Source organism: Nomascus leucogenys, chromosome 24 (assembly GCF_006542625.1).
Source record: "Nomascus leucogenys isolate Asia chromosome 24, Asia_NLE_v1, whole genome shotgun sequence".
In the NCBI taxonomy this organism is placed as follows: Eukaryota; Metazoa; Chordata; class Mammalia; order Primates; family Hylobatidae; genus Nomascus; species Nomascus leucogenys.
In genome coordinates this window covers 11961470-11985041 of record NC_044404.1, presented here as the reverse complement: position 1 = coordinate 11985041, position 23572 = coordinate 11961470, and the positions used below count along the sequence as shown (strand labels likewise).

The following is a 23572-nucleotide window of genomic DNA, read 5'->3' as shown; positions in this document are numbered from 1 at the left end:
GCCTCCCGAAGTGCTGGGATTATAGGCGTGAGCCACTGCGCCTGGCCCAAAATTGTAATTTATTTTATTTTATTTTATTTTTTGAGACAGAGTCTCTGTCACCCAGGTTGGAGTACGGTGGTGTGATCTCGGCTCACTGCAAACTCCAGCTCTCGGGTTCATGCCATTCTCCTGCCTCAGTCTCCTGAGTAGCTGGGACTATACAAGTGCCCACCACCATGCCCGGCTAATTTTTTTGTATTTTTAATAGAGACGGGGTTTCACTGTGTTAGCCAGGATGGTCTCGATCTCCTGACCTCATGATCCGCCCGCCTCAGCCTCCCAAAGTGCTGGGATTACAGGCGTGAGCCACTGCGCCCAAAGTTGTAATTTTTTAATGATTATGTTCTTACTGCTCAATAAGAGCTTATCATGGATCCCAAGGTCCACCCCCAAGTTTAACGACCACTGGTAAAGGCCTGGTCAGAGTCCCCCAGTGAGCCCAGCCTGTTGCCCTCTTTCCTGCCCACTGAGCTCTGTCTGCAGCCTGACCTGCCTCCACACATTCAAATGGGAAATATTGTACAGATAAGTAGATAAGTCATTGGACTCTCTCTCTCTTTTCTTTTCTTTTTCTTTTTTTTTTTTTTTTGAGATGGAGTTTTGCTCTTGTTGCCCAGGCTGGATGCAGTGGCACAATCTTGGCTCACTGCAACCTTTGCAGGTTCAAGTGATGCTCCTGCCTCAGCCTTCTGAGTAGCTAGGATTACACGCGTGTGCCACAACACCTGGCTAATTTTTGTAGTTTTAGTAGACATGGGGTTTCACCATGTTGGCCAGCCTGGTCTCAAACTCCTGACCTCAGGTAATCCTCCTACCTTGGCCTCCCAAAGCTCTGGGATTACAGTCATGAGCCACCGTGCCTGGCCCGGACTCTCTCTTAAAGGAGTTAGGGCCATATGTTTTCACATTTTTAATTTGCAAAGTTATGCTGGTCAGTCCTTAGAGGTGGTATATCAAGGCCATAGCTGTATTAAGGTAAAATTTGTTTCTCTTTTGAGGTCCCTAATCACTACTTCCTAATTTTGATTAGTTTGTTGTAAAACTCATTTTTTATGCACTGTGATAATTGGGAGAGTGGATTAGGAAAAGACTTGTATTTGTTTTTGTTTTTGTTGTTTTGTCCTTAGAATGAGTCAAGCTTCGGTAATGTTAAAATTTAAAAATAGGCTGGAAGCCAGGTGCAGTGCCTCACACCTGTCATCCCAGCACTTTGGGAGGCCAAGGCCAGAGGATTGCTTGAGCCAGGAGGTTGAGGCTGCAGTAAGCCATGATTGTGCCACTGAACTTCAGCCTGGATGACAGAGCAAGACCCTGTCTCTTTAAAAAAGAAAGAAAGAAGAAAAGAAAATAGAATGTTTTCCAGAGCACAAGATTGAAGACAGTTGTTAGAACTCCTGGATTTTTTTTTTTTTTTTTTTTTTTTTTTTTTTTGAGATAGAGTCTAGCTCTGTCGCCCAGGCTGGAGGGCAGTGGCATAATCTTGGCTCACTGCAACCTCCACCTCCCGGATTCAAGCAATTCTCCTGCCTCAGCCTCCCGAGTAGCTGGGATTACAGGTGCCCACCACCACATCCAGCTAATTTTTGTATTTTTAGTAGAGACGGGGTTTCACTGTGTTGGCCAGGCTGGTCTCGAACTCCTGACCTCATGATCTGCCCACCTTGGCCTCAGATTTTTGTGTCGTTTCTTAGTTTCTTCTGGTTCAGGTGAAGAACACTTTATCTTCCTTATCAGAACAATTTTTTACTCCTACCAAGGCCATCCCAAGAATCCATTGTAATAATACAGAGAACATATCATTAAAACATATAGACTATTGGCCGGGCGCGGTGGCTCACGCTTGTAATCCCAGCACTTTGGGAGGCCGAGGCGGGCGGATCACGAGGTCAGGAGATCGAGACCACGGTGAAACCCTGTCTCTACTAAAAAAATACAAAAAATTAGCCGGGCGTGGTGGCGGGCGCCTGTAGTTCCAGCTACTCGGAGAGGCTGAGGTAGAAGAATGGCGTGAACCTGGGAGGCGGAGAGCTTGCAGTGAGCCGAGATCGCGCCACTGCACTCCAGCCTGGGTGAAAGAGCGAGACTCCGTCTCAAAAAAAAAAAAAAAAAAAAAAAAATATATATATATATATATATAGACTATATACTGACTTTCATTTTTTTATTATTATTTTTCTTTAATAGAGATGGGGTCTCACGATGTTTCCCAGGCTGGTTTAAAACTCTTGAGCTCAGGCCAGGCGCGGTGGCTCACGCCTGTAATCCTAACACTTTGGGAGGCCAAGGCGGGCGGATCAAGAGGTCAAGAGATCGAGATCACGGTGAAACCCCGTCTCTACTAAAAATACAAAAAAAAAAACTAGCCAGGCGTGGTGGCAGGTGCCTGTAATCCCAGCTACTCGGGAGGCTGAGGCAGGAGAATGGCGTGAACCTGGGAGGCGGAGCTTGCAGTGAGCAGAGATCGCGCCACTGCACTCCAGCCTGGGCGACAGAGCGAGGCTCCGTCTCAAAAAAAAAAAAAAACAAAACAAAACTCCTGAGCTCAAGCAATCCTCCAGCCTCAACCTCCCAAAGTGCTGGGATTACAGGCATGAACCACTGTGCCCAGCCACTGGCTTTCTTTTTTCCTGTTTTCTTATGCTTCCAAAATCTTTATTTGGCTTCAAGGAACTAGATAATCCCAAATCAATACCTAGTAATATTATTAGTACAGTTTACCCAGCCCCATGTGATTGGGCACAAAGCCTGGTACCTGATTTATGGGGCCAAGAGATACTGGGAACTTCTTCCCAATGAACCTACAGTAGAGTAGGTCCCTTTAGACTTGCTTTTCATTCTCAGCTTTAGAAAAACTCATATAGGGCTTCCTAAGGGAAACCATCATGCCATGGTTTCACTCTGAAATTAAAAACATCTCCAAATTTTGTAGCAGGCTAACTTATGGAGCATATTCTGGCTCATTGCCTTGCTTAGTACCAGCTCATGAAGCACCAGCCCCATAGCTTCCCCAACAAATCTGGAGCCTAGAAACTGGATACTGGGCACTCGAACAGTTCTTCTTAGGAAACATTGGGAATTCGCAGTGATGACTTCCTAGTCCTAACTTAAGTCTCCACCGTAGGTGTATGTTATTTCTGCAGACAAGCATATAACTGTGTTTTAGCAGCTTTTATGCTTGGACAAACACAGGTGAAGGACCTGCTTAGCAATTGCATGTTCATTGTTTAATTCCTCGAAGAACCCTCTGAAGGAGGAGGTGACATTAGCCCTGTTATATAGATAAGGAATTTACATTCAAAAAAGATGAGTTAAATATGTCCTACTATGTACCCCAAAAAATTAAAAGTTAAAAATTTTAAAACGACTTATTTATGATCATACAGCTTATAAGTGGCAGAATTAGACCTCCAGAAAGTTAAACCCAAGTTTCAATCCTTTTGTGTTCATTTATGCATGATGATTGGGTTTTTACCATCACATGTGGTGAGATGTGTCTCCCTCAAGCTTGTTATCACGTCAGCATGTGATCGGTCTGACATGGGGAAAAACCCCATCTTCTGACTCCAAATCCAAGGCTGTTTCACCCCCAACTTGTCCTTAACAAAGAGGCATAAGGTGCCGATTTACTGTGGGGACTTTCCTGATTCCTGTGGGCCTTGGGGAAAATCCCTGCCTTTCCTGGGCTTTAGCTTCCCCGTTAGTGAAACAGGTCTGATAACACCTCTCCCTTCCCACTCTTAGGGATGCATGGGGTCAAAGAAGTGATGGATTGGAAAGATTATTTGAAAATGCTTTGTAAACATGAGGCATTAGATTATTACTTTCACAAATGTTAGCTTCTTTAGATTTCTGGGCAGTTTCCTTTGGTTTTATTGGAAGAAATGTGGTGGAATTTGGATTTTTAAAAATAATATTTATAACAGCAATTTCTTGCCATATTACCACATTGAACTCAAATCCTGGAATTTCCCAAAACCACTTAAAAATTAATTCTGGTCAAGTAGACAGTTTGTACTCAAAGCAGTAAACTGGATCCTTGCTCATTAAACCAGTCTAGACTCCCAGGTTGATGTGTCACATTTTGCTCCCTACTTTTAAACAGATATAATCATTGTGGTCTTGTGGATTTCTCAAGCAAGCTCCTTCACCCTCCCCTCTTTCCCTTCCTTCCATAACTCAGGCTTATATTTAGTATTGAGCTTAGTTGCATACGTTCCTACGGGAACAAGGATCTAAGCCCCCATGGCTACTCTGCTTTCAAGGCCTCCTAGCAGCCTCTGATGAATCAACTCCAGGCACCAGGCCTCCCAGTGGCACTGCCCAGTTGTCCCAGTGTGGTAATAATCCTCCAGCCTAAAGATGGCATCAGCAGAGCAGGGTGTCATTAGTGAAAAGCTTTTCTACAGTAGAGGCCAGTTCAAGAAACTCTAGATGTGGTCCCTTGGCAGCCTTCTGCAAAGGGTGGATGGGAACAGCCCCTGAAGAGGGTCTAGGGAGGCATCTGAATTTGAAGGGGGTGGGCTCTGTCAGAACGGTCAGCATGGCTGCATTGCCACAGCTCCCAGGGTTCTGTCATTGATGTGCATGCCCCAACCTTGGTGCCACCTCTGTGTCACTCACAGAGTCTGATGGTTTTGATTAATTTTGTTATTCCTACTACTGAAGGCAACTGATGAGAAGTTGAGACTTAAAAGTTCAGAGGAGCCAGGTGCTGTTGTGTGTACCTGTAATCCCAGCTACTCAGGAGGCTGAGGCAGGAGGATCACTTGAGCCCAGGAGTCCGAGACCAGCCTGGACAACATAGCAAGACTCTGTCTCAAAAAAAAAAAAAAAGTTCAGAGGAGTCTCATATGATTGTGTACTACAACAGGGGTAATTTCGTATCCAAGGTTTCTGGTGTTTCAGAAACAGACACATGTTGCCTTGGCTGCCGGCGTCTGAGAGGAAACCAGTCTGTGCTCTTTTTTTTTTTTTCGAGATAGAATCTCGCTCTTCACCCAGGCTGGAGTGCCGTGGCACGGTCTTGGCTCACTGCAAGCTCTGCCTCCCAGGTTCATGCCATTCTCCTGCCTCAGCCTCCTGAGTAGCTGGGACTACAGGCACCTGCCACCACGCCCAGCTAGTTTTTTGTATTTTTAGTAGAGACAGGGTTTTACCGTGTTAGCCAGGATGGTCTTGATCTCCTGACCTCGTGATCCATCCACATTGGCCTCCCAAAGTGCTGGGATTACAGGCGTGAGCCACCGCACCCGGGCTAGTCTGTGCTCTTAAAGGGAGGGCCACAGAGCAGCAAGATGAGTGTTCCCATTACTGACCCCCAAAATCATGGGAGGAGACCAAAAACCTCTTTCAGATGAAACGATTTAAACTGAGCTTTCTGGATGGTAATAGATAATTGATACTCTTTCAACATCTGCAAGACATTGTCGTCAAAGTGCTGGTGAACCATCTGCCCACAAATGACCCCCACATCTCCCACCCTCACACCTGTTGAGTGTAACTACCTTTTCCCTTTGTTTTCTCAGCATTAATAATAAGCTACAGCAGCCGGAGGCAGCGGCCGGAGTGTTAGAATATGCCATGAAACACTTTGGAGAGCTGGTAAGCACCTCATTCTTTTTGGAAAAGCAGGAGGTAGAGACTTGGCTAGGGAGGTATTGGCCCTGACCTTCAGAAAGTTACTTTCCTTTTCTGTTTTTTCTCCAATTCATAACAGTCTGATGCTGACTTACCAATCTTCGGGATGAAAGAGATAAACTATGTCTGTAGGGACTCTATTTCTTTTTTTTTTTTAAATTATACTTTAAGTTCTAGGGTACATGTGCACAACGTGCAGGTTTGTTACCTATGTACACATGTGCCATGTTGGTGTGCTGCACCCATTAACTCATCATTTACATTAGGAATATCTCTTAATGCTATCCCTCCCCCCTCCCCCCACCCCACGACAGGCCCTGGTGTGTGATGTTCCCCATCCTGTGTCCAAGTGTTCTCATTGTTCAATTCCCACCTATGAGTGAGAACATGTGGTGTTTGGTTGTCTGTCTTTGCGACAGTTCACTGAGAATGATGGTTTCCAGCTTCATCCATGTCCCTACAAAGGACATGAACTCATCCTTTTTTTATGGCTGCATAGTATTCCATGGTGTATATGTGCCACATTTTCTTAATCCAGTCTATCATTGACGGACATTTGGGTTGGTTCCAAGTCTTTGCTATTGTGAATAGTGCCGCAGTAAACCTATGTGTGCATGTGTCTTTATAGCAGCATGATTTATAATCCTTTGGGTATATATCCAGTAATGGGATGGCTGGGTCAAATGGTATTTCTAGTTCTAGATCCTTGAGGGATCACCACACTGTCTTCCACAATGGTTGAACTAGTTTACAGTGTAATAAAAGTGTTCCTATTTCTCCACATCCTCTCCAGCACCTGTTGTTTCCTGACTTTTTAATGATCACCATTCTAACTGGTGTGAGATGGTATCTCATTGTGGTTTTGATTTGCATTTCTCTGATGGCCAGTGATGAACATTTTTTCATGTGTCTGTTGGCTGCATAAATATCTTCTTTTGAGAAGTGTCTGTTCATCTCCTTTGCCCACTTTTTGATGGGGTTGTTTGATTTTTTCTTGTAAATTTGTTTAAGTTCTTTGTAGATTCTGGATATTAGCCCTTTGTCAGATGGGTAGATTGCAAAAATTTTCTCCCATTTTGTAGGTTGCCTGTTCACTCTGATGGTAGTTTCTTTTGCTGTGCAGAAGCTCTTTAGTTTAATTAGATCCCATTTGTCAATTTTGGCTTTTGTTGCCATCACTTTTGGTGTTTTAGACATGAAGTCCTTGCCCATGCCTATGTCCTGAATGGTATTGCCTAGGTTTTCTTCTAGGGTTTTTATGGTTTTAGGTCTAGCATTTAAGTCTTTAATCCATCTCGAATTAATTTTCGTATAAGGTGTTAGGAAGGGATCCAGTTTCAGCTTTCTACATATGGCTAGCCAGTTTTCCCAGCACCGTTTATTAAATAGGGAATCCTTTCCCTATTTCTTGTTTTTGTCGGGTTTGTCAAAGATCAGATGGTTGTAGATGTGTGGTATTATTTCTGAGGGCTCTGTTCTGTTCCATTGGTCTATATCTCTGTTTGGTACCAGTACTGTGCTGTTTGGTTACTGTAGCCTTGTAGTATAATTTGAAGTCAGGTAGTGTGATGCCTCCAGCTTTGTTCTTTTGGCTTAGGATTGTTGGCCAGGCGCGGTGGCTCACGTTTGTAATCCCAGCACTTTGGGAGGCCGAGGTGGGCTGATCACGAGTTCAGGAGATCGAGACCACGGTGAAACCCAGTCTCTACTAAAAATACAAAAAATTAGCCGGGCATGGTGGCAGGCGCCTGTAGTCCCAGCTACTCGGAGAGGCTGAGGCAGGAGAATGGCGTGAACCTGGGAGGCGGAGCTTGCAGTGAGCCGAGATTGCGCCACTGCACTCCAGCCTGGGTGACAGAGCGAGACTCCATCTCAAAAAAAAAAAAAAAGAAAGAAAAAAGAAAAAAAGAAAAAAAAAGGATTGTCTTGGCAATGTGGGCTCTTTTTTGGTTCCATATGAACTTTAAAGTAGTTTTTTTCCAATTCTGTGAAGAAAGTCATTGGTAGCTTGATGGGGATGGCATTGAATTTATAAATTACCTTGGGCATTATGGCCATTTTCACGATATTGATTCTTCCTATCCATGAGCATGGAATGTTCTTCTATTTGTTTGTGCCCTCTTTTATTTCGTTGAGCAGTGGTTCGTAGTTCTCCTTGAAGAGGTCCTTCACGTCCCTCGTAAGTTGGATTCCTAGGTATTTTATTCTCTTTGAAGCAATTGTGAATGGGAGTTCACTCATGATTTGGCTCTCTGTCTGTTATTGGTGTATAAGAATGCTTGTGATTTTTGCACATTGATTTTGTATCCTGAGACTTTGCTGAAGTTGCTTATCAGCTTAAGGAGATTTTGGGCCGAGATGACGGGGTTTTCTAAATATACATCATGTCATCTGCAAACAAGGACAATTTGACTTCCTTTTTTCCTAATTGAATACACTTTATTTCTTTCTCCTTCCTGATTGTCCTGGCCAGAACTTCCAACACTATGTTGAATAGGAGTAGTGAGAGAGGGCATCCCTATCTTGTGCCAGTTTTCAAAGGGATTGCTTCCAGTTTTGCCCATTCAGTGTGATATTGGCTGTGGGTTTGTCATAAATATCTCTTATTATTTTGAGATACGTCCCATCAATACCTAATTTATTGAGAGTTTTTAGCATGAAGTGCTGTTGAATTTTCTTGAAGGCCTTTTCTGCATCTGTTGAGGTAGTCATGGTTTTTGTCTTTGGTTCTGTTTATATGATGGATTACGTTTATTGATTTATGTATGTTGAACCAGCCTTGCATCCCAGAGATGAAGCCAACTTGATCATGATGGATAAGCTTTTTGATGTGCTGCTGGATTCGGTTTGCCAGTATTTTATTGAGGATTTTTACATCAGTGTTCATCAGGGATATTGGTCTAAAATTCTCTTTTTTTGTTGTGTCTCTGCCGGGCTTTGGTATCAGGATGATGCTGGCCTCATAAAATGAGTTAGGGAGGATTCCCTCTTTTTCTATTTATTGGAATAGTTTCAGAAGGAATGGTACCAGCTCCTCTTTGTACCTCTGGTAGAATTCGGCTGTGAACCTGTCTAGTCCCGGACTTTTTTTGGTTGGTAGGCTATTAATTATTGCCTCAATTTCAGAGCCAGTTATTGGTCTATTCAGGGATTCAACTTCCTACTGGTTTAGTCTTGGGAGGGTGTATGTGTCCAGGAATTTATCCATTTCTTCTAGATTTTCTAGTTTATTTGCATAGAGGTGTTTATTGTATTCTCTGATGGTAGTTTGTATTTCTGTGGGATCAGTGGTGATATCCCCTTTATCATTTTTTTTTGCATCTATTTGATATTTGATTCTTCTCTCTCTTTTTTCTTTTTTTTTTTTTTGAGACAGAGTCTTGCTCTGTCGCTCAGGCTGGAGTGCAGTGGCACGATCTCGGCTCACTGCAAGCTCCACCTCCCAGGTTCACGCAGTTCTGCCTCAGCCTCCCGAGTAGCTGGGACTACAGGCGCCCGCCACCAAGCCTGGCTAATTTTTTATAGAGATGGGGTTTCACCGTGTTAGTCAGGATGGTCTTGATCTCCTGACCTCATGATCCGCCCGCTTCGGCCTCCCAAAGTGCAGAGATTACAGGCATGAGCAACCGCGCCCAGCCTCTCTTTTCTTCTTTATTAGTCTTGCTAGCTGTCTAGCAAAGATCAATTTTGTTGATCTTTTCAAAAAACCAGCTCCTGGATTCATTGATTTTTTGAAGGGTTTTTTGTGTCTCTATCTCCTTCAGTTCTGCTCTGATCTTAGTTATTTCTTGCCTTCTGCTAGCTTTTGAATGTGTTTGCTCTTGCTTCTCTGTTTCTTTTAATTGTGATGTTAGGGTGTCAATTTTGATCTTTCCTGCTTTCTTTTGTGGGCATTTAGTGCTATAAATTTCCCTCCACACCCTGCTTTAAATGTATCCCATAGATTCTGGTATATTGTGTCTATGTTCTCATTGGTTTCAAAGACCATCTTTATTTCTGCCTTCATTTCATTATGTACCCAGTAGTCATTCAGGAGCAGGTTGTTCAGTTTCCATGTAGTTGAGTGGTTTTGAATGAGTTTCTTAATCCTGAATTCTAGTTTGATTGCACTGTGGTCTGAGAGACAGTTTCTTATAATTTCTGTTCTTTTACATTTGCTGAGGAGTGCTTTACTTCCAACTATGTGGTCAATTTTGGAATAAGTGCAATGTGGTGCTGAGAATAATGTATATTCTGTTGATTTGGGGTGGAGAGTTCTGTAGATGTGTATTAGGTCTGCTTGGTGCAGAGTTGAGTTCAATTCCTGGATATCCTCGTTAATTTTCTGTCTCGTTGATCTGTCTAATGTTGACAGTGGGGTGTTAAAGTCTCCCATTATTACTGTGTGGGAGTCTAAGTCTCTTTGTAGGTCTCTAAGGACTTGCTTTATGAATCTGGGTGCTCCTGTACTGGGTGCATATATATTTAGGATAGTTAGCTCTTCTTGTTGAATTGATCCCTTTATCATTATATAGTTGCCTTCTTTGTTTCTTTTGATCTTTGTTGGTTTAAAGTCTGTTTTATCAGAGACTAGGATTGCAACCCTTGCTTTTTTTTGTTTTCCATTTGCTTGGTAGATCTTCCTCCATCCCTTTATTTTGAGCCTATGTGTGTGTCTGCACATGAGATGGGTCTCCTGAATACAGCACACTGATGGGTCTTGACTCTTTATCCAATTTGCCAGTCTGTGTCTTTTAATTGGAGCATTTAGCCCATTTACATTTAAGGTTAATATTGTTATGTGTGAATTTGATCCTGTCATTATGATGTTAGCTGGTTATTTTGCTCATTAGTTGATGCAGTTTCTTCCTAGCATTGATGATCTTTACAATTTGGCATGTTTTTGGAGTGGCTGGTACCGGTTGTTCCTTTCCATGTTTAGTGCTTCCTTCAGGAGCTCTTGTAAGGCAGGCCTGGTGGTGACAGAATCTCTCAGCATTTGCTTGTCTGTAAAGTATTCTATTCCTCCTTCACTTATGAAGCTTAGTTTGGCTGGATATGAAATTCTGGGTTGAAAATTCTTCTCTTTAAGAATGTTGAATATCGGCCCCCACTCTCATCTGGCTTGTAGAGTTTCTGCCGAGAGATCCGCTGTTAGTCTGATGGGCTTCCCTTTGTGGGTAACGCGAACTTTCTCTCTGGCTGCCCTTAACATTTTTTCCTTCATTTCAACTTTGGTGAATCTGACAATTATGTGTCTTGGAGTTGCTCTTCTCGAGGAGTATCTTTGTGGCATTCTCTGTATTTCCTGAATTTGAATGTTGGCCTGCCTTGCTAGGTTGGGGAAGTTCTCCTGGATAATATCCTGAAGAGTGTTTTCCAACTTGGTTCTATTCTCCTCATCACTTTCAGGTACACCAATCAGACATAGATTTGGTCTTTTCACATAGTCTCATATTTCTTGGAGGCTTTGTTCGTTTCTTTTTATTCTTTTTTCTCTAAACTTCTCTTCTCGCTTCATTTCATTCATTTGATCTTCAATCACTGATACCCTTTCTTCCAGTTGATCAAATCGGCTACTGAAGCTTGTGCATGTATCACGTAGTTCTCGTGCCATGGTTTTCATCTCCATCAGGTCATTTAAGGTCTTCTCTACACTGGTTATTCTAGTTAGCCATTCGTCTAATCTTTTTTCAAGGTTTTTAGCTTCTTTGCGATGGATTCGAACATCCTCCTTTAGCTTGGAAAAGTTTGATCATCTGCAGCCTTCTCTCAACTAGTCAAAGTCATTCTCCGTCCAGCTTTGTTCCGTTGCTGGCAAAGAGCTGCGTTCCTTTGGAGGGGAAGAGGCGCTCTTATTTTTAGAATTTTCAGCTTTTCTGTTCTGGTTTCTCCTCATCTTTGTGGTTTTATCTACCTTTGGTCTTTGATGATGATGATGTACAGATGGGGTTTTGGTGTGGATGTCCTTTCTGTTTGTTAGTTTTCCTTCTAACAGTCAGGACCCTCAGCTGCAGTTCTGTTGGAGTTTGCTGGAGGTCCACTCCAGACCCTGTTTGCCTGAGTATCACCAGCGGAGGCTGCAGAACAGCGAATATTGCAGAACAGCCAATGTTGCTGCCTGATCGTTCCTCTGGAAGCTTCGTCTCAGAGGGGCACCTGGCCGTTTGAGGTGTCAGTCGGCCCCTACTGGGAGGTGCCTCCCAGTTAGGCTACTCGGGGGTCAGAGACCCACTTGAGGAGGCAGTCTGTCGGTTCTCAGATCTCAAACTCCATCCTGGGAGAACCACTACTCTCTTCAAAGCTGTCAGACAGGGACATTTAAGTCTGCAGAAGTTTCTGCTGCCTTTTGTTCAGCTATGCCCTGCCCCCAGAGGTGGAGTCTACAGAGGCAGGCAGGCCTCCTTTAGCTGTGGTGGGCTCCACCCAGATCTAGCTTCCCGGCCACTTTGTTTACCTACTCAAGCCTCAGCAGTGGTGGGTGCCCCTCCCCCAGCTTCGTTGCCACCATGCAGTTTGATCTCAGACTGCTGTGCTAGCAATGAGTGAGGCCTTATGGGCGTGGGACCCTCTGAGCCAGGCACAGGTTATAATCTCCTGGTGTGCCGTTTGCCAAGACCGTTGGAAAAGCGCACTTTTAGGGTGGGAGTGACCTGATTTTCCAGGTGCCTTCTGTCACAACTTCCCTTGGCTAGGAAAGGGAATTCCCTGACCCCTTGCACTTCCGGGGTGAGGTGATGCCTCGCCCTGCTTTGGCTTACACTCCATGGGCTGCACCCACCATCCTACACCCACTGTCCAACAAGCCCCAGTGAGGTGAACCCAGTACCTCAGTTGGAAATGCAGAAATCACCTGTCTTCTGCTTTGCTCACACTGGGAACTGTAGACTGGAGCCGTTCCTATTTGGCCATCGTGGAACCTCTGGGACTCTATTTCAACTGAGATAAATCATGAGGTAGATTCGAATACACAATAAGCACTGATTTTATCAAACTCTTAACATGTGCCTGGCCCTTTGCTAAGTGTTTATATACTTCATGTAATTTGGTTCTCACAACAATGCTATAAAGTGGTTACTGCTGTTATCACATTTTGCAGATGAGGAGACTGTGGTCCCAGCAGGTTAAGAACCGGTCTGAGCTGACAGAGTGAATAAATGGCAAAACCAGGACTTGAACCAGGGCAGTCTGACATTAGAGCCAAGGCATATGCCCCTGATCTGAGTTATCTTTGTGGGAGCTTGCATTGTGTCTAGGCCACAGTTAATCCTCATTAGATACTTAGGAAGACACCATGGCCAGTTCTTTAGAAAATATATGCTATATGGCCAGGCGCGGTGGCTCACGCCTATAATCCCAGCACTTTGGGAGGCCGAGACGGGCAGATCACCTGAGATCGGGAGTTCAAGACCAGCCTGACCAACATGGAGAAACGCCATCTCTACTAAAAATACAAAATTAGCCGGGCATGGTGGTGCATACCTGTAATCCCAGCTACTCGGGAGGCTGAGACAGGAGAATCGCTTGAACCTGGGAGGCAGAGGTTGCAGTGAGCTGAGATTGTGCCATTGCACTCCAGCCTGAGCAGCAAGAGCGAAACTCTGCCTCAAAATAAATAAATAAATAAATGCTATAATTGATATCTGACATTGAGGCATTTTTGTGTTCGTTATTGCTTACGTAGCTACTTCTCTACTGCCATCTTTGGCCTACCAATATTTAAAATGTTTCTGTTATTCTTTGTGGTCTTGGCAGGGCATTTTGATAACTTCTAAAATATATAAAGCATCAACTTAATCAACTTAGCATTGAATTCCTGGAAGGTCAAGAAGCTCTAGGTCCATATATTTGATGAGGAACCTTTTATTAGTCATGTAGGTCGCTTGCTGTGGTTTACCTTGATCAGGAGCCCAGGATATTAAAGTGAGAAAAATTGGGAATATTTAACAGGCTTTTGTTTGATCATCTAGCATTTTGCCTCACAGAAGGGCTGGTAAATTAGAATGAAACTTTTAAGGGAATCTTTTGCCATCTTTAGCACTTTTTTTTTTTCTTTTTTTTTTTTTTTTTTTAGACAGAGTTTTGCTCTTGTTGCCCAGGCTGGAGTGCAATGGCACAATCTCGGCTGACTGCAACCTCTGTCTCCCAGTTCAAGCGATTCTCCTGCCTTAGCCTCCCAAGAAGCTAGGATTACAGGCATGCACCACCACGCCCAGCTAATTTTGTGTTTTTATTACAGACAGGGTTTCTCCATGTTGATCAGGCTAGTCTCAAACTCCCGACTTCAGGTGATCCTCCCACCTCGGCCTCCCGAAGTGCTGGGATTACAGGCATGAGTCACCATGCCTGGCCTTAGCACATATTATCTGTAACTAGACTAAGACAGCATTTCTCCAGATGATGGCAAAGTAAAAGAACTGTGTCTCATCCATCCTTGCCACAATCCTTGTTTGCAGAGAGAAGAAAGTAGGGCGAGAGGGCACTTCATGTACTCCACCTAGATGAAGATGTTCTCTCCTTTGATATCCTTAGAGCTTAGATCCCAGGAAGTGCTGATTGAGACAAGGACTCCGCAGACATCTGGTATTCAGGTGATCTGCCAGCAGATGGTTTATACCCCATACTCAGAATGCCAGCCTTCAATGAAAGTTTCTCCATCTTCAGGTTCCAAAGGTGGCCATTAGCTTCAGGATTATTGCTAAACCCGTGGTGGATTTTCTGTTATATTTAGGTAGCTGAATCATATTAAGCTTGACAATGGTTTGCTTTTTCTTGGTAGAGCCTGTGCTTTCTCAGCAAAATTTATGTAACAGCAATCTCATTAGAATTTTGTGTGATTCATTGCTTAAACCTTATAGTTTCTGCAATCTATTGCAATTCAAAATATCCTGCCCTTTAACTGACCCACTCCATATGCTGCCCCCCTCCCCTCTGCTTGTTCATGCTGAGTGTATGCCACACATAAGTCACCAGCTCTTTTTTTTTTTCTTTTCCACCCAGTATAGAAATTTGAAATGAGAAATTTACCAGTGCTTTTAAATTTTACACTGTTTTTGTAGTCACTCTTTTCTAAGTTTCCTATTTTGTATTTAGGCATAATAGGTATTATTTTGGACAGGCTTGAAAAATGAAGTTGAGATAGTTTGCCTTACATGGAGCCAGATATGCCCATTTTGACAAACTCCACTGATGTTGGGCAAAAACTTTATGGCAGCAGAATTAGTCTAGGGGCAGCAGAGGGCACCGGCTCTGCCAGAAAGAACCAGACCAGGGCAAGTAGGTACAAGGGAACAATCTCCAGCATAAATGACCTCTTTTCAGAGATTCAAGAAGAAAAGATTATTTTAGACAGCTTAGCAAAGTAGTTGTTAGTCTACATACTGCACAAACATCAGTTTTATTTAGAAAGGGGAAGAGGGTAATGGGAGAAACTAGTGTGGGCCCTGCATTATATCATACAAATTTCACTGCAGAATCATATTGTTAGAGAAATCCCTAGAGAGCTACTACCCTTGCCTGTGCAAAAATAGTCATTTATTGAGCTGATGATGAAGCAGCCCAGGAGAGAAACTGAGATGGAGGGCAGACAGAAAGCACATAAAACAGTCTCCTGATCATTTGGAGAGTAATAGTCTGTAACTTTCAGACTGTAGCACCTCCTACTCATGTGGACAACACCCACTTTCAGCGTGGCACACCATCTGCTAGGGTAATGCAATCCCTCCTTTGGCCCCTGACGCTGGTAAACCTGCCAAGCACTGAGCAGGAGGGAACATTGGATGGGAGACTCTAGAAGAATAGGGGAAAGACTTTCCAAAAAATTTTAAGTGGTGTTGTTATATTTTAAATTATTATTTCCTGAAAGTTTAAAAATGTATTAAGAAATGCAGAGAATCAAGAGCTTTTAAAAAGTGAGTTGTTTTCCTCCAGCAAACATGCAGATGAGGCCTGGTCTTTCTGGCCCCATCAGGAAAGCAGCTGCCATCCCTGTCAAGTAGCCCAGTGTCAGCACTCCAGCAGATCGGAGCGATGGCACCTTTGCAACAGCTCTGGTGCTCTGGTCAGCGTTTTCTGCTATCCCTAAATGATTTCCCCTGTCCTCACGTCCCCACATCCTGGTGTGTTCTGATGACCCATGTGTCTGGGAAGGAAATAATGGGGGAGGAGTATGGCCTGACGTCTGCTCTCAGATAATCCCAGGATCATTCCATCCAAGTGCCAAGGAACCCACATTTCCACCTTCCCCAAACAGCACTCCTCCAGATTGTCTGAAGTTGTTTTTAATCCAAGCCCAGACATAACTGTGATAGGTGAAGTGTCATGCGTACAACAGCACATTAGGAAAGAGAGTATGTGGATTAAACATTGTGATCCCTTCTTCTGTGTACCTCACAGCAGTCTTTCTTTCGCATGTGACAGGAGATCCAGGCTACCTGGTATGAGAAACTGCACGAGTGGGAGGATGCCCTTGTGGCCTATGACAAGAAAATGGACACCAACAAGGACGACCCAGAGCTGATGCTGGGCCGCATGCGCTGCCTCGAGGCCCTGGGGGAATGGTGAGCTTCCTAGAATGATGGCATGTGTGGCTGCAAGAGACTTTGTCTCTTTGATCTTTGGATTTGAAAGGAAGGCTTCCCCCACACGGAGTTCTCACTTCAGACTCATTTTGTTCCACTTGATACTTCTCAGGAATCATCTTTCACTTTTGGTGTTTTTCTCTGTCCATTCTAGCTCAGCTACTAAGTAGCAAGGCCTTCACTTAAACTTTATAATGCTCTAGGACGGGACAGCCTTGGGGGTGTTCCTGGGATCTACTTCTCCTGTCTACTCTCCTGATCTTTACTGACCCAGTGAAGAGCTCATATTCTTATTTGGCAACCTTGATTTTTTAAATTAGCTTTTGCAAATGCGTTTAGGAAAGAAGAACAGTGACTGCCCTCTTCAGGTGCTTCACCTATATCGGATGCTTACTGTGTGCCCAGCACTATGCCAGGCTCCAAGGAAACAAAATACACAAGAAAACAGGCCTTTCCTGTGAGGCTGATGAGACAGGCACGTAAACAGAGGGTTATTATAGCCTGAGAGGATGTTGATAATGGTATGAGCTACGTTACCTTGAAAGCCCAAAGGAGGAAGCAGGGTGATTTTGCAATACTTCCTGGAGGAAGGACTGAGAGTTAGGAGATAGGTAAAGGAGAAGGGAGGGGGGAAACAGGTACTCCAGGTGGAAGCAACAGTAATACGTAACTGAGAACATTTGGCTAGGTTTTGGTTTGGAGAGTTGCTTAGGAATGTTGAAGGGAAAAAATGGCCTCCATTCTGTTTCCAACAACAAGTGCAACTTTTAAAAAATAGTTAAAATGCTATATATACTATCATTGTTAAACTGTTTAACTGCAGTTTTAAATGACTAAAACAGGCTGGGCACAGTGGCTTACGCCTGTAATCCCAACCCTTTGGGAGGCCAAGGCAGGCAGATCATTTGAAGTCAGGAGTTTGAGACCAACCTGGCCAACATGGTGAAACCCCGTCTCCACTAAAAATAAAAAATTAGTTGGACGTGGTGATGCAGGCCTGTAATCCCAGCTACTCAGGAGGCTGAGGCAGGAGGATCACTTGAACCTGGGAGGCAGAGGTTGCAGTGAGCTGAGATTGCACCACTGCACTCCAGCCTGAGCGACAGAGTGAGACTCTATCTCAAAACAATAAACAAAAATAAATAAAAAATAAATGACTAAAACAAAGTGCCATGCTACCTCCCGACTAGTGGATTATCCCTACTTTCCTGGAACACGATACCGAGGGTCCACTGTTCCTTCATTCAGCCAGTAACTATCACGTGTGTATTCATTGCCAGTGTCTGTGCCAGGCCCTAGGGACAGAGCCGTGAGCAAGACAGTCACAGCCCCTGCCTTCCCAGAGCTTACAGGACAGACAACCAGGCTGTCGTAATACATTGTGATACCATCAATAAAGAAGCCCAGGGGGCTGTGGGTAATAGGAAGCACCCTAATCAGCCTTGGAAGATATTGGGAGGAAACGATATCTGACTTGGACCTGTACAATGAGGAGCACAGTATGGGGGATTTTAGTAGGCCTTTTTGTTCAGATTCTTCTCTGTGACCGCCTGTCTTCAGAAATAAGGATGTTCCTTTCCTCCAGGTATAGGGAAGGCATCTCTCACATGAGGGCCTTATGACCTCCTTCAGGGGAAGGTCAAAATATTTTTCCTAGTTGTTATGACCTGCTTCAGGGGATAAGGGCAGGGGATAGTCAGAGTAATTTTTTTTTTTGCTGCCATTTTCTTAAAATATTCAGTATGCCAAGGTGTGCCATATTTCAGGGTAGTATATCCTGACCCCCATCACAGGGATTTACATTGACGGTAATGTGCTGTTTATACCATTTTGTACTCTGCTGTTTTCACTTAACAAGTCTAGGCCACTGTTCCATATCAGCACCTATAGAGCTACTGCCTCATTTTTTTAATAGCTGCATGATATTTCATCATATGAATAAATCTAGTCTATTTAATACAGGCAAATTTTTATTTGTTTAGACATTTCCTACTTTGGAAAGTTTAAGAATATTGGACAAAATCAAAGTAAGTCTTCTAAAAGAATGATCTTTCTCTACATGTAGTCTTTCTGTACTACCTTAGCCTCTCTTGTAGCTGAGACTACAGGCACACACCACCACAGTGGGCTAATTTTTTTTATTTTTTGTAGAGACGGGGTCTCACAGTGCAGTCTAGGCTGGTTTTGAACTCCTGGGGTTCAAGCGATCCTCCCTCTTTGGCCTTCCAGAGTGCCAGGATTACAGGTGTGAGCCACTGTGCACAGCCTTCTTTTTTTTTTTTAAGAGGCAGGACTTTAATCTGTCTCTCAGTGGAGTGCAGTGGTGTGATCACAGCTCACTGTGGTCTTAAAGTCCTGGACTCAAGCAATCCTCCCCCCTCAGCCTCCTGAGTAGAAGGAACTACAGAAATGCACCACCATGCCTGGGTAATTTTTTTACATTATTTTTTGTAGGGATAGGGTCTCACTATGTTGCCAAGTTTGGCCGTTATTTCTTTATATAAAGTTATTACTACATCCCCAAGATAGAAGATGTTATAATGTTTTGCATGAAAATTTAATGTCAGTGAACTTAGCCTTAGGCATTGGATCATATATATATATATATATAGAGAGAGAGAGAGAGAGAATATTCTAAGTGGCTTGTCTGATTTAACCATCATTAGGAAGATTCAAAAGTGTTATTTATTTTTATAAATTAACATTAAAAGGCTGAGTGTGCTGACTCACACCTGTAATCCCAAAACTTTGGGAGGCTGAGGCGGGCAGATTGCTTGAGCCCAGAAGTTTGACACTAGCCCGGGCAACAACAACAACAATAAAAATTCCATATTCATTTACCCCAATAAATTTAGGAAGCATGTCTTTTCAAATCTGCTTTATTCATGTGTATAACTAAAGCTGTTGTTGTTGTTTTTCTCAGTCCAACAAGTATCTAAAGCTGTATTGTCCAATATGGTAGCCTCTAGCCGTATGTGGCTTTTTTTTTTTTGAGACGGAGTCTCACTCTGTCACCCAGGCTGGAGTGCAGTGCTGTGATTTCAGCTCACTGCAACCTTCACCTCCCAGGGTCAAGTGATTTTCCTGCCCCAGCCTCCTGAGTAGCTGGGATTAGAGGCGTGCATCACCACTCCCGGCTGATTTTTGTATTTTTAATAGAGATTCGCCATGTTGGCCAGGCTGGTCTTGAACTCCCGACCTCAAGAAATCCGCCCGCCTCAGCCTCCCAAAGTTTACAGGTGTGAGCCACTGTATCCGGCCTTATGGCTATTTTTAAATTAAATAAAATGTGAAATTCATTTCCTCAGTCATACCACATTTTAGGTGTACAGTAGCCACATGTGGCCAGTGGCTGCTGTATTGGACAGTGCATATAGAAAACTTTTCTATCATCACAGAAAGCTCTATTGGACAACACTGATCTAAGGCAAAAGAAAAGTATGTTAATAAGAATTAGCCACATTATTTCAAAAACAATTTTTCTACTTTCAGATCAGCTGTCATACAATCATATCTTGTTATGAGAAAGATAAAACAAGATGGAAGTGTTTGTAAAATTCAGCTCTAATCAATTCCTAAAATACTGCAGTGTTTCACTGTTGCCATTGGATTTACATATAAATATCACAGCCTGGCATTCAAAGTCTTTCCTACTGTGGCCCCAGCCCACTTCTTCAGCACATTTCTCAGTGAACCCTTCTCTCATAATCTGAGCTCTGGCCAAATTATTCACTCTTCTCCAAATCCTACATTCATTCGTTCCGTTCTTTGAATTGCCCTCTTCTTCTGCCCCTTTTTCTACTTTTGAAATCCTCTCCACTGTTTCTTCCTTCTTGAAACCTCTCCTGGCCCCTTCCCCTTTCACTCCTCTCCTTTCACATTAAAGATGACCACTTTTCCTAGCTGGGTTAGTAGGAGCAGATGGGATGCATTGGAAGAGACTTGAGATGTGGTTTCCTCCAATTCCTTTGTGTTATAGTTGAAGCAACTAAGGCTCACAGAAGTTGAGATGACCAAGCTGAGTGATATCGATCTCCTGATGTTGCCGTTCTCAGTCCCAAATACCTCTGATCTCTTGGGTTCTTTCCAGTTTTATAGTTACCCATAAAGCATAAGTGGCTAGTAATGCTGACCAAAGGATTTAAGAATGTGGGAGACTAAAAGAGGTTTTAAAATGAGATGAAAGAAGCAGAATATTTTTCCTGATCATATGCAGGTTTCTGATACGGTCTTTTCAGTCAATTCTGTTTAGAGTGCAATTTCTAAATTTCTTTTGTGTGCATATATCCTGAGTATGCCTGAGGCAGATGTTCATCAGAGGTGACATCCAGAATGATCTGGAGTTAACAGTGAGCTGAGACCCTTCCCATTTCCTCGTGCCTATCTGCCTCCAGGAGGCTGTGAGAGCTAGGCAACCCCTACCCCCCCGCGCCCCGCCCAGCCCTATGGTGCAGGCAGCCACGCCTGCAGCCAAAGTGAACTAAAGTGAACCCCCTCCTCAAACTGTTCCCCACACAGCCTCTAGGTCATTGAGAACAGATTCCTCAGGAGTGAGATCATAGGCCTTCAACCCTAAGAGGAGCCATGGAGCCATTCCAAATGAAAGAATACTTCCTAAGCTTTTTGTTTGTTTTAAATCTTCAGGGACCACGCTATCTTCTCTGTATCGTACCAATTTTAGTACATGTGCTGCCGAAGCAAGCACTTTCTGCGTTTTTTGCCAAAACACTAGGTGAGAAAATCAGAGTCTCAGAGGGTGCACCTTTTACCCAGTCCTCCCTATGTGTAGTGAAAGGTATCAGAAAAATGTATCCTAGTTGTTGCCCCATAAACAGTCTCATGTTTTTTATTTATTTGGTTTTGCCCCCCACCCAACCACCCTTGAGAGGCAGGACTCAGTATATTCTGCATTATTTTTTGTAACAAATGTTTGTGGAAGAGCAATGCTCTTGTCTGTGTACTGACCAAGCTCTGACAGCTGTTCCCACACAGCTGCATGGTGAAGGCAGTGCAAGGTTCACTGCTAGGGCTTGCCCTTCTGAGTTGCTGTTCCTGCATTGCTCCCTGCTTTGTCTCTTGGGGTAACAGTTTGTGGGATTTCAGCACTGAACTTGCTTCCTGCTCTAGATGAAAAGAAATGCTACATCCTTAGTTCTGTGGCACAAAATCAGCTGATCCTGACAAAATAATAGAGGGAGGCTGAGTTAGGAGGGACAGCTTGCATGGAGGATGCATTCATCCAAGTTGCTTGTGTTCACCAGCTGTAAATTTTGAACTATAGGGTTGGAAGGACCATTTGGAGATCATGCAGCTTTCTCTTCTACCTCTAGTCAGGACCCCTACAAAAATATGCTGTGCAGATGAGCTGTGCCTCTGCTCTAAGCCAGTGGTTCTCAAACTGTGGACCCTGGTCCAGCAACTTTGGCATCACATAGAAACTTGTTACAAATGCACATTCTCAGCCCCTATCCCAGCACTACTGAGTCAGAAACTCAGAGGGTGGAGCCCAGCCATCTGAAGGAGCCCTCCAGGGGATTCCGATGCACTTAGTAGTTTGAGAACTACTGCTCTAAGGGAACCCCTAGCAGGGCCCAGGAGTGAAGATTTCTAAGTCTCGGTGGCAGGAAACCAACACAGAGGTTTATCCTATTCCCTTAATGGAGCTTCAGTAAATTGCATAGGGCATCATGGCCACCAGTTCCTCTTTTTGGTCTCAGCTCTGTATTGAGCCAGAGTGCTGGTGTCCCTGGTTTGCTTGATCATGCGTCAGAGAGACGACAAAGTTAATATCTGCTGTACTGCGATGCTGGATAATGGCTCTGAGTACCTCTCCTAGACGTGGTCCACAGTCAGCTTCTTGGTGAGCTCAGCCTAGATTCTTTCTGCAGGGATTGACTTCAGCATCTTTATCCCCGCCCTCCTACACCACCTTAGAGTGCAGAGCAGCTCATGTTCCATGAGGCTTCTGACCTGGGCCACTTAGAACTTGTGCTCTTCCTCGTGACTCCACCTCCAGTGCCAAGTTAAATCATCCTGCAGCATGTCTTTCAGAAAGCAGGAAAAATTAAGGAGTCTCCTAGCTACATCTTGAAGCTCACATGAAATCAGGGGCTCGGATTTGCATAATAGCAGAGTTTATTTCTTTTCATTGAGAAGCGAAACATGAGAGGGAGTTTCAACAGTCAATAGCAAGACCCTATTCTAGGGCCTCCGCATTCTCTTTTGTTTGTTGGGGTGTCTTAAGCACCATTTATATCTTAATATCTCATAGTCCTCCTTCACATTCAGCAATTGTGCAAAATTCTGAGAATACGCAGCATCTAGCTTTCTGGTAGATGTGACCATTGTAGAGCCTTTCTTCTGTACAGATTGATTTCATCTGGGTTTCATTTCAGACTGAAACCATTTGTATAATACTTTTAGGAGCCAGTTCTCCCTATAGCTTTGAGCCCAAAATGAATGTCCAGATGCGTCTCTTCAGATTGCTTTCTCTGTAGGCCTGCCAAAGGGAAAGAGCCCAGAATTCTTTGGCATAGGAGAGAAGTTATTTAATATTTATGAAGGGAGCCAGATGTTCAGGACATTTCATATCACAGAGTTAGACATGGTTCCTATCCTTGATAAACTCACCCAGACAAATTACGAGCATCAGGTCATAGAAACAACAAATAGCCCATTGATTCTCTATTATGTGACCTAGTAGAATGTGCTTTTTTATTAAAGGTGTCCAGTTCCTGTGTAGTCCTCAACTAACCCAAGGGGCAGGAGAGGAAGATTGGTAGTATAAGGAGATTTGGATTAATCTGACTATATAATTCATTTCCTTCAGGGGTCAACTCCACCAGCAGTGCTGTGAAAAGTGGACCCTGGTTAATGATGAGACCCAAGCCAAGATGGCCCGGATGGCTGCTGCAGCTGCATGGGGTTTAGGTAAAGCTTCCCTCACAGGCACCCTGTGAAGGATGGGGTGAGTGAGGCTAGGGGCTCGCATCAGAAGAGTAAGGTGCTGGCTCTAGGTGGAGATCCAGGTCTATGGAAGGGTAAAAACGGTCTGTATCCACCTACTTCTACACCTTCCATCTGTCCTTTCTACCTGATGATTTTTATTAACTTGTTAGACATGGGGAAAATTGGATCTTCGTGGGGAGGCCAAGGAAAACAGTGCACAGAATCAAAATTGAGATTTAGTGGGTGAGAAATACACGCTTAGCACACTCACACAGAGTACTGATGCCAGATGCTTTTCCCCATACACCAAGCCATTGTCAGCAGACACCAATGGGGTGTCAGGTAGTTCATTTCTGACACTATCTACTTGGAAATAGCATCAGATC

General features: G+C 43.8%; 1 protein-coding gene, 1 non-coding gene and 1 pseudogene across 6 annotated transcripts in view; 2 read left to right on the top strand and 1 right to left on the bottom strand.

The window, feature by feature from the left end:
- Positions 1-23572, top strand: part of MTOR (mechanistic target of rapamycin kinase) — a 156122-nt gene that overhangs the window by 88859 nt on the left and 43691 nt on the right. For all 5 annotated transcript variants that reach the window (XR_004028485.1, XM_030805770.1, XM_030805771.1 and 2 more), the window contains 3 exons: positions 5568-5643; positions 16078-16217; positions 23068-23168. Coding sequence is in view for 4 of the 5 variants with exons in the window: in XM_030805770.1 (XP_030661630.1) it covers positions 5568-5643; positions 16078-16217; positions 23068-23168 (317 nt within the window). In the remaining variant the exon portion in view is untranslated. The remainder of the gene's footprint in view (positions 1-5567; positions 5644-16077; positions 16218-23067; positions 23169-23572) is intronic.
- On the top strand, positions 3474-3580 carry LOC115833072. Its single transcript, XR_004028524.1, has one exon. It is a non-coding gene; the product is annotated as a small nucleolar RNA U13 (small nucleolar RNA).
- LOC115833100 lies at positions 20844-20943 on the bottom strand (annotated as a pseudogene).